The sequence below is a fragment of the Falco cherrug genome, chromosome 8, assembly GCF_023634085.1.
Source record: "Falco cherrug isolate bFalChe1 chromosome 8, bFalChe1.pri, whole genome shotgun sequence".
Taxonomy (NCBI): domain Eukaryota; kingdom Metazoa; phylum Chordata; class Aves; order Falconiformes; family Falconidae; genus Falco; species Falco cherrug.
Window position 1 is genome coordinate 8136722 of NC_073704.1, and position 17054 is coordinate 8153775.

The following is a 17054-nucleotide window of genomic DNA, read 5'->3' on the forward strand; positions in this document are numbered from 1 at the left end:
GGGGAATTTTAGTTGCATGGGAAACGTCACCAAAAGCATCTCACCCTACTGTGCTTTGAAAGCCATATTTTCTAGGGATGGGGGTAGGCAAGAGGGGAGACCATGAGCAAAACTACCCCCAAAAATCAGTGTGCACTTAGTGATGTAGGGTTTCGGTGAGAGCGCTGAATGCCAAAATAAGGGATGCAGCCGGGGCTCTCCATCCAGTACCCCAGTCCCCCCGGCTCGGCCGGGGAGGCAGTTTCCTGGGTGGCAGTGGGTTTATTTCAGTGTTTTTGGGCTGCAGGAGCTGGGAGTAAGAGGGGCAGGGGGGGAGAGCAGGATTTGGCCCTCGGCGAGGGCGCGCCGGCAGTGCGGGAGGGGGGCGCCCCGCTGCCCCACGCGTGTCCGCAGGCGCCGCTGCGGCCCCGGGACCTCCCTCCCGCCTCCCCCTCCGGTTCCCGGGGGGGGGGGGGGGGGAGGGCGGGGGAAATCAACCCAAACCCCCTCGTTCATAGCTTAATCCCATTAACTCCTTCGCGTGTTCCCGTTTGAACTCATTTCAGGCTGGGAGCTTGGCCCCGCGGGGAGCGGGGGCTGCCACCCCCCCGCGACCATCCCCGCCGCCTCGGGGCGGCCGCGGCTTCGGAGTGGGGGGGTGTCCTCTACTCCCAACTTCCACCCCATGCACAGGAGATGTGGTCCTTTTTGGGGCGTTGTGGTTTTGGTTTTTTTTTTTTTTTTTTTTTTTTTTTTTTTTTTTTCCCCTGCATGGGTTTTTTCCCTGTTTGGTTTTTTGTTTGTTTGTTTGGGTTTTTTGGGTTTTTTTTTTTTGTGGGTGTATTTTTTGGTTCTGGTTTTGGTTTGTGTTTTTTTTTTTTTTTAAACAAACTTGAAGGCGCTCGGGATTTTCGGGTTAGCAAAAAGGAGGGTAAAAGGGTAAAAAGAACGCCGTGCAGGTTTAGGAAGAAAAAAAAAAAAAAAAAAAAGAAAGAAAGAAATTTGGCTTCGGTAATCCCTGTTCATATCCCCAAATTCGTTCGGATGAGGGGAAATAGGCTTTTTAATTTTTTTCTTTTCTTTAAATTGATATGTATTTAAATAACCAGAGTCCAAATATTTTAAGAGCGCTAAAGGAGCCCTTAATAAAGCGCATCGGTACGGCGAGATTATCTCTAGCGGTGGAAAAGCACACACACCCTCATTCCCGGCTTTTCGTGGAATATAGTTGAGAAATCCGCCAGTTTAAAAATCCCGAATAAAAGTCTAAAATATTCCCAGGTCAGAGGGGCACCGTCTCATTAAAACCAGCGCGGTCCTGAAACTGCACTGCAGACATTAAAGTGCAGTATTTTTCAATTAGAGCTGACGAATTCAATCAAAATTCCATAGATTAGGATGAAATGAGGCATGGGTCATTTACAGGGGAATTTAATTGCAGAGCCATTAGACAAATAGTATATTTGCCATTCTCACATTATCCATCATTTTAGACATCAATAGAAGGAACAGCATCTTTACTAATACAGCAGCACTTCCCAATCTCTGCCTGTAAACACTCCCTTTCCCCATAGCTCCTGATTATATCTGATTTCATTTAAAGCCATGGGGGATTATAAATGTTCCTGCAATCAGGTTCATTAGGACTTCAAAAATCTCATTTCTGATTTGTATTGCTTTGCGGATCACCCGCCTCAGCGCAGCCTGCGCGGTGCCTCTCTTCGCTTAAAAAAAAAAAAAAAAAAAAAAAAAAAAAAATCAAATGCTATTTCATTACCGGGGCCACTTCGGCTTGATTATCACCCTGATGAGCCCCTTTTCAGCCACCGAGAAGGCTGTGGGAAGCAAGCCCGGCTTCCCACCGGGACACCCCCTCCCCACACCCCCCCTCCATCCCCGCAGCCGCCACGGGGGGGGCCCGATCCTGCCCGCGGCAGCGGCTCCGGCGGCGGCTCCGGAGGGACCCCGGCTGGGGAACCACCCGACGGGTCTGCAGAGCCTTTTGAGGGGGGCGATCCTTAATTCTCCCCAGCCCCGGCTGTTTAACCAGCTCCTTGCAAACAGAGACGTGTGTGCATCAGGGCGGGTAATTCCTGTTATTTGGAAATTATTTTGCAGCCGCTGCCGGCCAGGACCATCGGCGGTTTATTGCTGCAGGGTGGAAAACCGAGACGGACCAGCCCCGCCACATGAAAAAGGCGAGGAGCGAAGGTCTCTGACATTTTTTTCCTTAATAGCAGCTTAATATTAACCGCCTTTCATAAAACACGCGCATCCAGATAGACTTGCAAAAAAAGAAAAAAAAAACAGAAAAGCCTTCATTTCACCCAAATGTATGGTGTGCGCAGCGCTGTGTTAGCTGCCTCAGTAATTTAATTGGAATGAAACGTGAAAAATGTGTCATTTTTTGAAGAATTTATGCATCGCTTCCTGGAAATCTCATTGTCTTAACTAGCAGCCTACTGTGTTCTGTTTAGCAGGCATAATCGCATTTTTATGTGTCTCTGTATTATAAGTTAATGTGACCTCCCGTCTTTAGCTGCTGGAAAAAAAAATAAAAAAATGATCCTTTCCCATAACATCTGCATCAAAACAAGGCGCCGGCAGGAGGAAAAAAAAATTATATATATATATATACCAAAACGCTCCTTTGCCAGCCCGCCAAACTTATCAAGCCAAGCAGGCGAGCCCGGAGCATCATCCCGCCCGCAGCATCATCCCGCCCCGCGCCGCGCCCGCTGCGCTCCCACCGCCGCCGGCAGCGCGGCTGACACGGAGGGGGGGAAAAAAAAGCCCCAACGCCCTAAAAGTAATTTTTTTTCTTTTTTACATTTCCCCCCTTTTTTTCTTTTTCTTGGTGCGGTGTTGCTGCCGCCGCCCTCACTCCCGCCGGCGCGGAAGCAGCCGCATCCCCGGGGTGCCGCCCGCGCCCCCCGACGGCGGCCGTGCCCAGGGCGCCCCCTGCGGGCCGCGGGGCGCCGAGCAGGCAGTGCGTGGGGCGGCACCCCACGCGTGCCCGCGGCCGTTCCCCACCTCCCACGGCCCTTCCCCCGGCGCCCCGCGGTCCCTCCCGGCCCCGCGGCGAGACTACGGGCCGGGCTCCCCCGCACAGACCTGCTTTTGTTGGGTTTCTTCCCTTTCTCCCCTTTGATGTGCATTTTATTCCCCAACTGTAGCTGCAGGATGGGGAGCCGAGGTCAGGGATTTTGGGGGAGGATGCGATCACCTGGTGGGATTCTATCTCCATGCAAACTTGCCCAATACGGATGTAAAATGTGTCATTCTTCCCAATTCGGGACCACACAAAAGATGAAAGACTCGTTAGAGGCACCAAAATTTAGATTTGGCTGGTTCAAACACCCCATGACTCAGCCAGGATGTGTTTTCCCTAAATCCCCTTCAATCCCCCACCCTGCTCTGACCGCTGAAACCAACCATAAGGTAGAACAGTCACTAAAGTCACGAAGTGCCAGGTCTCGCAGAGATTTGGTGTGGGGCTTTTCTGTGGGGCATTCCCGTGTGGTTCAGGGCTCAGCCACCAAACATGGGGAACATGGGGAATGAGGGGGGGCTTGGCGATGCCCTTGCACACCTGCGTACAACTTAAAGGGTGAAGGAAGCTGCAGAAGCAGCAGGTGGAAGCTGAGAGGGGGGAAATTCCTTACCCTCCCCATTACCGCGCTCCCTCTGGGAGCCAGGGATGCTGCCAGCATCCTGCACACATCGGCTGTGTAACCCACCATAGTGTTGGGTGCTGGTGCAAAGTCCAGTCCAACATGCAAAAAGGCTGATTTATTTCTATATATATTTTTAAATGGTGAGTGTAATTAAGCAGAGGAACAATTTGGCGAGTGCTGTGGCAGAGCTGCTAGCATGAGGACAGCTGTTCTTCCAAGGGGCACGTGTATGCCCTTGCTTTGGTTCAACAGAAATTAATTTGGGGAGCCTGAGGGTCTGGAAAAACAAATCCTTGCTCCTCCTGGTGCCTTTTGCCAAGTCACCATGTGAAAAGAAAGCCCAAACTCCTCCACTCTGGCTTGCCACCAGGCTTTCCAGCCCCTCCACGTGCCAGCCCCGGGGGCAGCAACGGGATGATGGGTACAGGAGGTGTTGGTGAGTGCCTTGGGTTGTGGGGAGCCGGGAGAAATAGGGGGTCACTCCCCACCTCCACTTCTGCATGGCATAACCAGCTCTTTCTTGGTGGCTTCTACATTAAAAAAAAAAAAAAAAAAAAAAAAAAAAAGAAAGAAAAAAAAAAGAAAAGATTTCTGGTCTATTTTATGGTCTATATTAATGCCACTGGATATTGCATCCTGCTAACAGCTTCCAAGCTGCACCTCTGGTCCCAGTTCTGCTTGTGCCACTCACAGGGGAGATTTATCCAAGGGGATCTGATGCCCACGTGGGCTGATTTTAGTCATCATCTGCTGTGCGTGCTTTCCTTTGCACACCTGAGGAGCCCCGCTGCTTTGTCAGGATCCTTTATAATGAGTATTATTCATATCTGCAGCATGCTTGTAACAGCTACTAATCATTTTATTACTCTTTATAATCTATTTAAAGCACAATTAGAAAAAAATCTATACAAAGTTACAGCCGAAAGCACATTTTAGTTACGTTATAAATCCCTGAAAAACAACCATCTATCATGAAAACCAGTGCTCCCTCGCTCGGCTGACAGAAATGGATGCTGCTGCGCTACACCGAGGGAGGACGAGGTAAGGTAAGGCAGGGGTGGATGGTAGACCTCAGTCGGCTCCTCTTGGCCCTTCAAAGCACGATTCCTTCGGGCTCCAGCAGCAGGTAATCACGCAAAGGCTTGGGCACAGGCAGCAAGGGGATAAGGCAATGGCATTTGCTCCCAAACTTTTCCCGAATAGCGGAGCGGCATAAATGTTGCAGGCACCGGACTGTGCCTGCCAGCCGGAAAAAGGACTCATAGAATAGCTGGTGCTGCTGCAAAGAGAGGGGTGAGGGGGGAACCTGAGCATCAGTTCGTTTTATTTTTTTCTCATTAACCCAAACAAACCAGAGATACTTTTGAGATGAAGATCTAAGGGGAGGAGGTAAGAAACCCACGGGTGACATTTGCCCGTGGGTTAGGGCTCCGTGGGCTGATGTGGGTCCTGCAAGCAGAGGCTGGATGGAGAATTCTCCTGTGGAAGCACACATGAAGAAACCCAGCCTCACCGCAGGCGCTGTTTGGGGGGGATGCTTTCACGCCTACTGGAAGCAGCATCCCTGCAGAAAGCCTTAGAGCTGATGTAGAAGAGACCCGCTTGTTTCTAAGAGGGGGAAACAAAGCAGGATTGGTCTGTGCAGCCCCAACCTTTCCTTAGCTCGGAATAAAAATCATTTCTCCCATCCCCTAGAATGTGCTGAAGAGCTTTATTTGCATTTCAGCAGCCGTTCCCCCTTGCAGCCAAGCTAACCAAAGAGCTGTGGGGACAAGGCAGCCATCCGAGATCATTCGAGAGCAGGCTGGCCATACCTGTTGTATGTCTGGAGATAAGTTCTTCAAACCAAAAGGAGTGGTGTGGGCTCCTCCCGGGCAGTGATCCAGCTTCAGGGTCACTTCCAGATGCTGGGATTGTATTTTATTGCAGGACAGGGGCAGGAATGGGGATTTTGGGGTTGATGGAGCTAAAGGGATGCAAAGCTGCTGAGATGATCGAATGCGTGGGGGTGCTCTGAGGACTTCTCCCCCCCCCCCCCCCCCCTAAAGTTTGGGTGGGGAAAAAACTCTTGCTGGATAAAACCCCTTCCTAGGGGCTCGGCCATCCCTGCCAAACTGCCAGCACCGTCTTACCTGAAACACCTCCTCCGGCACAGCCTCAGCCCACTTCTCGGAGACAGGGATTTGTGGGTAGGAATTGAAGAGGACTTCGATGATCTCTGGCACAACCGCACAGGACTTCAGCACCTAGTCATGGGCAACGTGAGGGGCTTCAGGCGGAGGTGCATGTCCCAGAGCGGGAGAGCATGCATGTGCTGCAGCCAGGGCTTGTCCCACCCCGATGTGGTCTGGGTTGGGATAGTCCCATGCCAGTATGAGGCAGGTGCAGGGTTTGTCCTGGCATGCTTTGGAGATCTTTCTCCAGCTGTGATGTGGTGGGAAGACCTGCCTTGCTGTGGCACTTCTTCCTCTGGATGCAGCCCTTGCTTCTTATTTACATTTTTGGCTTGTGCATGCTAAGTCAGTATAATATTTTCTTTATTGTTTGATGTAAAATCAATGAAACGCAGAGCCATAAGGCGGTTGCACTGATGGCTGATGTACCAAGCCTGTCTCAGACATCCCCAGGCAGACGAAAAATCCTCCTTGCCGGTCCCCCATGCTGGCTCCATCTTGCCATTCACCCTGCCTGCTTTTCCCTACTGCCAGACCATGCCAGTGTTTCCATTTCCATCATTCCCAGCAGCATCGCCAACCCTAAGGGCATGATCCCCTCTCCCTGCCTGCACCAGGTTCTCCCAGATTCTCCCAACCTCCCTGGGCTTTTTATTTCCCCAAGCACCCCGACCCCAGCTGCAAAATCCCTGGTGCAAGGGGATACAGGGGGGCTGTTTTGGGGTCGGTACCTTGACGAAGGCAGGGGGCCATATCTTCTGGGAGCCGTAGTTGAGCAGCAGCTGGACGGTGAGGTGGGGCTGCAGCTCCCTCTTGAAGGCAGAGCTCTGCAGCGTGCAGCCCAGCGGGGAGATGCCGCCGTAGTCAATGGCGTTGACATCAGCCCCGTGCCGCAGGAGGAAGCACGCCAGGCTGGCGTTGGAGGCCCCGCACGCTTTGTGCAAGGGGCTTCTCCACATCTCATCCCGGGCATTGATGTCTGCGCCGTGGGCAGCCAACAGCTGGCAAAGCTTCAGGCAGCCCTCTCCGGCACCTGGTGCCCGCCCACAGAGGATGCCCAGGGCTGTCTCCTCCCGTGCGCTGCGTGCGTCAACGCGCGCCCCGTGCCGCAGATAGAGGTGGGCATGGTCGCAGAGGCAGTGCCTGGCCGCCATGTGCAGAGCCGTCTCCCCCCCATCCTCGCTCGGCAGGTCGACGGTGGCCCCGTGTCTCAGCAGGAGCTTGGCGCATCTGCAAAGAGATGGGGAGGCTGGGGTGTGCACCACCCAGGTGGGTTTTGGGGGGCGTGGGATGGAGTGGGAGCCGTGAGGGACGGTGGAGTGGGAGGTGGTGGGGTGAGGATGGGGTTCATGCTGGAGCTGGGCTGCCATGGCAGTTGTGGCACTCAGGGATTTTGGGAGGGAGCAGCAGAGGCCGGGGAGGGTGGCCTTGTGCCGTGGTGCCTACCGCAATGAGGGTGATGGTGATTTGGGCAACATCTCCCTCTTGCCCTTGACCGGCATCATTCATGAATGGTCATCCTAGACTATCCTTGATGACCTTGACCATCCTTGACCACCTTGGCAGTCCTTGACCCACAAGGGTTCCACCATCCCAGGTGGTGGATGGTGATGCTGGCCGTACTGGTGGTCGGGCAGCGCCCAGGAGCAGTGCCCACAGTTAGCCATGCCTGCTGGCTCAGCCCCAGCCAGTAAGGGGTGTGGGATGCGTCTGGACATGATGAGGACACATAGCATGATGGGTCCCTTTGTGCCATCAGTCTGTTGGTTGCATTTTCATCTCCCAGTATGGGTGCAGCCCTGGGCTGTTACAGAGATGATCTATACAATCCCACCCCTTGGCTGACATCCACACAGCTTCTCAGCTGAAAACATCCTAAACTGCTGTCTCCACCTTAATCTGTGGTGGGACCAAGCTGACATGGAGGGAAACCCTCAGTAATGCCTCTGTGCAGCAGAAGACCTCAGTGTGGGTTTGTTTGTGTATAAAAAGAGATTCTTCTTTTCCCATTAAGGTACCCAAATGTCTGTGTTGGGCTCCTACCCCAGAGAGGACCAAAAGATTGTGCTTCCTCCCTGTTCTGGAAAGTAACACCTTTGCAGGTGGTTTAAGCCTGCAGAAATTAGTTTTGCTGGCTTGTTTGGCATCTGGTGATGATGGAGGAGCAGCACCTGCAGTTCCCAGGAGGAATAAATTAAGGTAAGCAATGCTCCCATCTCTCTTTCTCTCTAACATTGCTGTGTGTGGGTGTAATGAGGGGTTGTGGCTGCTAAAAAGTAGGGACACCAGCTCCCATCAAAGCTTTCCATCTGCATTCTTCTGACAACAGGTGGGGTTAAAGATGCCTTGTGTGCCCTGATGGTTTGGTTTTGATTGTTTTTTTTGTGGTTTTTAATTTTTTTAAATTTTTTTTTTTTGGTGTGTATGTGAATAAATGGATGTGATCAGCCAGTCTAAATGAATCAAAGTGACTGCTCCATCTCCTGCTGGGAGCTGCCGGGGCTGGCGTGGCTCAATGTCATTGCCTGGGCAGGGCTGTCAGCAGCTGGGTTAGCACATGGGGGCTGAGCTCACCACTGTGGCACGGAGGAGCTATTTTTTGGAGGGGGCCAGACCCACGTGCCGTCCAAGCGAGACTTTGAAAATGTGGTGAGTTCGTGTTTCCCAAGAGATGCTGCCAGGGAGGTGGGAAGAGCAATCCTTCAGGAAGCCTCAGCAGTGGCTGCTGTTGTCTAGGGAGGTGTATCAGCCTTTGAACTCCTCTTGCTTCTTTAATTTTCCTCCAATATGTTCTTTTTTTTAGCTCAGGTGTCACCTGGAGCCCTAAGTGAGGTTCTGGGCTGATACAGAAGCAAAATGAGGGGGAGTGGAGTCCCAGCCTGCTCCCTCCCAACAGGAGGGATGAGGAAGAAGAGGAGCTCTAGAGAGGAAGGATGGTACTAAGGCATAGCTTGTTTTTCATGGCCCAGATGAATGCTATCATATATGGGGGGAAAAAAAAATAATCTACTTGAATCCTTCTGGACCTGCAGCATCACCTCCCCCCACATTTGATAGGAGCTGGTGAGACATTCGCTGTCCTTGGTGGTGCAGGATCTGTAAAAACCTCCTGGGGCTGCTTTTCCCATGTGTATCAAGCCTGAGTTTACCAGGGAAAAAATCCTGCAGACAGGATCTGTGTGGATGGGCTGTTCCCACAGCCTTTGCAGGGGTAATGCTCCTAGATGCTGCCAGCCCTCACTGGACCTTGCTGGAGGCATCCACCACGGATGCTCTCTGCTAGGGATGCAGTTGTGGGTGAGCAGATGGAGCGTGCGGTTGTGCCAGCCCCCAAACCCTCAGATCCTTACTTTGCAGCTCCCTTTTTACTCTAAAACGTGCTGAATCTCTTTCTCAAGCAACAGCTCGTCTCGCTGAGGACTTTTTGGGGCTTCCTGCTGGTCAGTAAAACTTTGTTGGAGGGGGTCTGTTGCTGGAGCAAATGACACGCAACTCTGGTCACATTTACCAGCTTTGTTCATCCTTACAGCAGGGAATCTGTAGCCCTGATTATAATGACTCTCTCTGGACCTCTCCGGGTTAGCTTAATCCTAACATTAATCCTAACACCATGGGTAACTCTGGTACCCTAAGCTAACACAGCTGGGGCAAACCAAAGGATGGTTCTGTAGGGAAAAATGGGAAAAAAATACGTTTCTGATTTGGTTGCAAAACATGCAGCAACCTAATCCATGAGATTTTTTTAAAATTTTTTTTTAAAGGAAAAATTAGATCAGGCTAAAGCATCTCTGCTCCTTCCCAGGCAAGGAGGTGGCTATACCTGGAGACCCTGAGCACAAGCCCTGTGCTGGTTTTGGCAAGTGCTGCATATGGAGCGTGCCCAGGCTGAAGACTGACACCTGCATAGGCAAGAGAGGAAATATTCCCCTGCCCTTATTTTCCAGGTGAAGGGTGGTACATCATGGGCTGCCTGGCAAAGCCAAGGGCTGTGCCCAGCCCCTCCAGCCCAGCACCCTCGCTTTGCCATGGGGGTTTTCCCTTACCGAGAGTGGGATGGGAGTTCAATACAGGAGTTCAGTTCCTCTTGGCCTCCTGCTAGACATCCCAAATATTTTTCTAGAGTTACTGGAGTGGAAATGCCATCCTTCCCAGATGCTATTTTGCTGAAGGGTTATTCTATTTTGTTGTCAAGTTCGATGGGTAACTTGTTGGAAGAAACCCAAGTCGGTTTATATTGAATTTTCCCCTGGATACTCCTCCCTTGGCAAAGAGGGAATGTTAGTTGGGGGCTATAAATAAGGGGTGATCTTCTCTGCTTAATGGGAATAGCAGGCCCCTGCTAGGAGCACGCGCCTCCTGTTTGGATGTATGGGGCATCAGCAGGTGCTGGGTAGATGCCGTTCATGTTTGCTGGCTATATGCTGTTATCTGAGCCTCTAATTTCTGCTCATGAACTCATATGCTCTAACACTTCACCAGCATTTCTGGCTTCTTGTATTTTTTTAATGAATACCTTGCTGTTCACCGTCAGATTAGACTAATATCCCATTAAATAAGGCTCAGCAGTCACTTGCTGCTTTTTTTTGAGGGCTCCTCTCCAGTTTTCTGGGAATACTGCAAGAAGGCATGGGTTTAGTTCGGCAGAAATTTAGACACGGGGTGACAAAGCAAACCAGTTTGTTTTCCATCCAGCCTGGTTCCATTGACCTGGGCGAGCAGCTCTCCAGTGGCAGCGATACCCTCAAAAAGCCAGCCTTACACATAGCTCTGCCTAACTTAGACTAGTTTAAACTCTCTTACAAACCCTTCTTAACTCATTTGCTGGTGGTGGGTAACACACGTGGATGTCTCCTTGCTTGGGCAAGTCACTTGTTAGCTTAAAGTTGCACTAATTTGTGATAATTGGTGTTAGTACTGCAGGTTTGCCTTGCACTGGGGCCCTGGCTCAGTTAAAGGCAATAAAAGGTTTTGGGTTTTATTTTCCTTCTTCACCCATCAACAGAGTCGGGGCAGATGTTGGTGTGAGGTTGGGCAGGACGTACCCATCCCCCTCCCCTGCCCTCTCCTTGCCAGGGTGGCTCCTGCCGGCAGCAGCTCCCAGCACCCCACAGGGATGCTGCTCAGTTTGGGATGAAAAAATGTCCAGGCTGGGAAAGTGGGATTTAGCTTGAAGTGATGGGATGCGATGAATAACCAGCAGGAGGAGCAGGAGGTTGGGGCAGAGGAGGCTGGAGGAAAATTCCTGTCCCAAAAACATACTCGGGCCCCCAGTTTGCTGAAGGAAAAATCTCCTGTTTGGTGTTTTCCGCCCCTCCCTAGGGCTGGAGCGAGGCTTTCCCATCCTTTGCTTGCTTGTTTTTCATGGCATCTGAGTGACCGTCTCTCCATCTGTGTCTGATTTATTGCAGGATTGCTCCCACTCGGAAGAATCAGCCTTTCCCAAGCCTGGCTCTGAATGCAAGGATTATTCTGATTAATTTCTTAAAAAAAGGAGAAAGGAAGACTGTTCTTCTTTAAAAGACAAAAATCTTTTCAGGCACTGCAAGCCTACTGGTGAGCCGCAGCTGGTGCCGAAGGCTGGTGGTGGCAGGGCTGGCTGTGCCAGCGCAGGGGCTGCTCTGCTGCCACCGAGCAAACCCCAGTCCAGGAGCATCGCTCCCTGCGCTGCCCCTTTGCCAAAGCTTTGTGAGTCGTGGATGCTCATCTGTGTGAGCCGTCACACCAACTTGGGGAGCAGCTTCTCTGAAGAGCAGGGTCGGGTCTTGGGTTGCCCTCTGTGTCTGCTTTGGGCTCTTTGTTTCTTGCTCAGGACCTATTAAAGAGCTGGTCTTCCCTGGCAGGGAGATGAATTTCCAAAACAATGGTTCCAAATGCTGAGGTTTGTATTTTAGCAATGCTAAACAGAGAAGAGGACAATGATGCTAAATGCTGGTGTTTAAAATCTGTAGTGTTTTGGGTTTTTTTCTTTTTTTTTTCTCCTTTCTAGTAATGCTTACTTCCCGCAGCCAAAGGGACAGCGTGGCCAGGCCGATGCTGGGCTAGCTGGAGGGTGCCAAGGGGTTGGGGCCTCCAACAGTGGGTTAGTGCTCACCTCCCTGGTGTTGAGGAGCCTTGCTATCTTGGTCATGTTGCCTTTTTGAGGTACTTGCCTTCCTGCTTGGGTCCTGTTTTTTTTGCTAATTCCTCCCATGATGAGTTATCCTCATCTCCATCCCCTAAGCAAAATCCATCCTGTCTTCCCGAGCTGGCAGCTCTTGTGCTCACTTCCTACCCCATCATTTCTTGCATGGAGCCCCTTGGACACCGACTCTCCTCCTGCAGTGACTCATCACACTATTTATCTCCCACCTCTCTGAGCCGGAGGCTCGGAGCCAGGAGGTAACTCTGGTTTCAGCTTCCAGGGTGGAGAGGAAGCTTGAAGAGGTGAACGTGAGGGTGTTGCTCAGCCATAAGACCAAGATGCATGGAGCTAGGGGTGACATCTTGTTTTCTGATCCCTTGGCTTGACTTAGCCCTCCACCCTATGTGGAAGGCTGGAGAAGGCAAGCCCTAGGAGATTTCTTTCCAGGTAGGCTCTCCCTGGTTGCATGGGAAACCTGGGATCTTTAGAGAGCTTTTTCCAACTCGCAGATCTGAAGGAGGACTCTACAAACGTGATAGTGTTTGCCATCCCTTCTGCTGCGGGTACCGCGATGGGAGGCGGGAACTACATCCTGCATCCCTTCGATGTGCCTTCCCATCGCCCCATGCCTGCTCTTCCCCCCGGCACCGCCGGGAGAGTTGAGACTCTTCCTCTCCCCCTCAATTATTTTTATTTTATTTTTTTTCGGGGTGCCAATAAAGGCAGACTCCTTTAATCATCCCAGCTTTAAGAGGGAAAAGGGAGAGCGCCAGGGAGAGAGTGCAGTGAATTTAGAGACTCATCTTACCCCACCATGTTAATTATCTCTGCTGTAAAAAAGAGGTCAAGGAGAGGAACTCTACTAAATAGGCCGACGTTGGCATGAACAGCTCCTAAAGTGAAGAAGGTAAGACTGAACTTTACTGGAACTTTTTTTTTTCCCATCTCTTCAAAAAGCTCCTAGATTAAAGCTCTGATATCCTTTTTGTTGAAATCTCATGGATTCTGAAGCTCAAATGGCTGGAAGGAAGCCCAGATAATTTTTTTTTATCCCAGTCACTGAGAGGCTCAAAGGTTTTAAGTCCTGCCCCCATGGTGAATTGCCGAGTATATGGGAATACAGAAGAACCCGGCACATAGGTGTTCTGGCCATTGTTATTGAGAGGGAGAAAAATAAAATAGCTCTCTATGTAGGTCAATGACCTGCTCTTTATTGTCAGTAAAAAATTAAGGATGACCTAAAATCTACTACTCAATAAAAAAAAAATAAAATAAAAAAAAAGGCAAGGTAAAGTAGTCTCCCCCTAATCAAAGAGGAAATGTTTGTGTTACCTAAAGCTTGACCTCTTCAGTCTCCAACTTTAGCAAAGTCTTTGCGATTGAAAAGCAGTGGTCGAAACCTCAAAACCTGTCTGAAATGTCTATTAATTTTTGATCTTTCAAGGGAGTTGGCTTAGTTATTGTAGAAGCCCCCGTAGCGCCGGGTAGCGTAGTTAAGGGTCTCTCAGCATTTCCATTATAAAGCCCCAATATTCAAGGGCTTATAACTCAGCTGTTTCCACGTTGCGTCTGTCTGATCCCCGTGTCGCCGTTTGCTGGCTCACCTGCCATGCCCCTCCATCCTTCTGGGGGAAATAACATGTAAATCAGTGACAATGGCTCATTTTTAATATCTGTTTATATTTTTCCAAGCTGGGAAGCACCTGGCCAAAGACAGGGCACCTGGACCTCTGTGGGCCATGGGGTCCTCTCCACGCACCAGGCTTTTTTCTGTGCCCTATCACTGCAGGGGGGCAGATGAAGTTGGTGAAGCCTAAAATACCACCCCCGCCCCGAGGCGTTTGGGGAGTGAAGGTTTTAAGGTCAAAAGGGTGCTTGGGTGAAGGAATTAAAACTAGCTCCTTATTAATGATAAGGGTTGCTTGTAGCATCCTCCCTTACCCATCCCGCTCCTTCCAACCCTCATTGCACCAAGGATGCATTTGATTAATCCCTCAATTTTTGGATGAACCAAAATTCGATTAATACTAGATTTTCGGCTGTCTTGCAGAGACTCTTATTTATAAGCCAGGCTCGAGATGTTTATGTCTGCAAACCTTTCCCTCTCTGGCTGTTTCTCTTTTGCAGAGCTCTTTCCCTGACACGTGGCCTATGATACATTTGATCTGTAGTGGGAACCTTGCCTTCACCACCTACTCCTAGTTAAGCTTGCTGCCTGCTTTAAGGGGAGAGGATTGGAGCTGGGGTGGGTTTTCACTGAAGCTGGCAGATGATGAAATTCTCTATGGCCCTAAGCAGTTTCATCAGGATATCAAGGGGCTGAGCTCTTCATATATATAAAATAAAAAAAAATAAAAAAAAATCCGGATTCCTTGGGTCTAATGATTCAGGCATTTAAAGTCCTACTGGGACATACGTGCATGCATGAAAAGCTTGTTTTTCAAGGTAATGTTTATGGTTGCCTCTGTGTGATGCTGATGCTGATCCACAGTGAGAAGGGCATATGGCTGAGCCTTAACCCTGATATAAGCCAAGGTGGGTCGGTATGTGGCTTGCGTGGGGTGAGGAGGTGGGAGGATTGTTCCCATCCATTTGTTACAGCCCTAGGGCTGGGATTTTAGGAGAAGTGGGTGCCCTGATCGGCACTGATATTCCCTTGCAGACGGGGTTGGCATGTGCTGAGGAGTGCAGGAGGTCAGACTAACCTACATGCCCCATGACTAGATCCATCCTGAGCATCTCCCAGGGGAAAGCATGCTGGACCTGGGATTTGAGACATAGCGATTTTAGGATAAATCATCAGAAAAGAGGAGGAAGGAAAAGCATGTGGAGCTGGGCTGCTCCTGTCCACAGGAAGGAGATGTGGGCTGTGCAATGTGCCTGGCACCGGGATGTCCCTTTTTAAGCTGAGCATGCCGCAGCAGCTGATGCAGCCAGGAGATGTGGGAGCATGTGGGAAGCCTTGCCAGGGATTGTGGCACCTTTATTTTTTGCACCCTGCAGAGGCAAAGGCACACTGGGGACTGCATGCAGGGGATGCAGAGTGAGGTTACTGGCAGGGGGATGCTGACGGGGGTCCCTCTCCTTACCTTAGGGAGTCTTGGGTGGTGCAGAGGTGCAGCGGGGCCAGACCCTCGTCACTCAGCAGGTTGGGGTCAGCCTTGTGTTCCAGCAGCAGCTCGACGCAGTCGACGTGCCCCCCCAGGCAGGCTTCGTGCAGGGGTGCGCGCCCCCCCCGGTGCCAGGTCGGGGTTGGCCCGTCGGCGGAGGAGGTGGCGCAGGCAGGCGGCATGGCCCCCACGGGCGGCGAGGCACAGTGGGGTGGTCAGCTCCTGCTTGTACTCCAGCGACCACAGCCCTGCCAGGAAAAGGGGGTGGGGGTGATGCCCGGGGTTGACCCGCTGGGTTTCCACCTCCTGTGCACTAGCCTTGCCAACAAACTAGACCAAGACGCTGCTTGTTCCATTTTTCTTTCAGCTCCCTGGTGGCATCAGGAGTTTCAGAGAGCCTGGTTATAGCTGGTGGCTGCCTCCAGCGCTATTGGCAGGAGGGGAAGCAAAACTCCCCTGGTGTGTGCGCATCCAGGAGCAGGATTTCACATGGCACAAGCTGGGTAAACCAATACCCTGCCCGCCACCAGCTGTACAGGGGACCCTCTGCGCACAACCTTGCTGGCAGGAGCTACAAGGCAGCTCACAAATACCCCACCTGCACCCAGGGGAGGAATATATGGTCTTTGCTGGGACTGGGTTGAGCCTGAGGGCACGCAAGCCAGGTGGGAGCGTGTTGGGAGGGTGATGCAGGGCTGGGCATGGGATGCATTGGGTTTGGGTTCAGCTAGAGCAAGGCATTGCGTTTCCTGGCAGCTCTGGGACCTCTAGGACCATTGATAGATGCACAGCGCTTGGTGAGCATCTGTGGTTGGGAGGCACCAGGTACCACCACCTTGTGAGGGTCTTCCTCCTCCCAGATAGGACCAGGCTGCTCTTCCTGAGCCCCTGCACGGGGAATTTGGGCTGCGAGCCCTCTTGCAGGCATGCCTAAACCGCAGCATGCCCCAACCTGAAAAAAATCATGTGGACACACTTTTTACACTTCTCTGCCCCTCTGGTGGGTTAGTATGTGCAGAAGAGAAGAAAATAATAAAAGAAAGTGCTGAATATTTATCGCTAGGGCTGCAGGGCACAGTCAGCTAACCAGGAACCAGCCACCTTGGGAACAGGCTCTATAAAAGCAGCGTTAGGTACCTAAATGCACTGCACCTCTCCTATTTAGGGTTAGTAAATACTGGGGTTTTAATTTTTCTGGACTAGCCTTTAAAGGAAAAGTACCTGAGAGTCCATAAGATGCTTGACTTTTCACTTGCCACTCCAGCTCATTTTTACTGATCTCAAAAACCAGGTTGACATCTTGATAGTATCGGTCAGTCAGGACCTCGAGGCTTCTCAGGTCTCCGGTGACCAGGGCTGTGTAATACTTGGTGGACGGAGCGTGAGCCGTCAGAGGATGCTCCAAATCCAATTTGGGGGAAATCTGTAGCTTTTCTGTTACAGGTCCTGGTAACTCGCCCATTCCAGTGCTTCCCGTGTGTGTGTAGGTCCTAGCTGGGAGGACAGACGGGCTTTTATAGTTCATTGTTTCCATCCTTCTGGGCTCATTGTCTAATTATAATCCAGTTAAGGTTCTATTGTCATTGTATTTATAACTTCGTCGGGTCAGGTGATAATGGGCACGCGATACAATGAGGGTCAAACGGTCACTGGGCTGCCTTGTGACAGCACCCCTTGGATTAAATTGCTGATTTAATTGCAGGCTGTAGCTTGGGACACAGGTGTTTAGGCTGGGAGGAAAATGGTGCCTAGGGTTTAGGGGGTAAAAAAGTAGGAAAAAAAAATAATAAATTTAGTCAGCTCCTATCTGCCCAACCCCATAGAAACTTATTTGTGTACTCTGAATTTGGTCAAAGTGAGTTTTTTCTCTCCCTCACTGGTTTGTTTTATTTTTTTCTCTTTAAGGGACTCATACCGGTCTCCAGTCTTATGGTTGCTATATGGAAAGATCTGGGCATTGCACTAGTGGCCAACATGACGCAGCCTGGCATGC

The 17054-nt window shown here is 51.0% G+C and overlaps 1 protein-coding gene across 1 annotated transcript; it reads right to left on the bottom strand.

Moving 5' to 3' along the window:
• Positions 1 to 4329: 4329 nt before the first annotated feature.
• Positions 4330 to 16529, bottom strand: ASB18 (ankyrin repeat and SOCS box containing 18). Its single transcript, XM_005437586.3, is given in 6 exon segments — positions 4330 to 4935; positions 5789 to 5902; positions 6562 to 7060; positions 15041 to 15186; positions 15188 to 15309; positions 16283 to 16529. Coding segments are annotated over 6 exon segments (1308 nt in total). The 5' UTR covers positions 16524 to 16529; the 3' UTR covers positions 4330 to 4749.
• Positions 16530 to 17054: the final 525 nt, after the last annotated feature.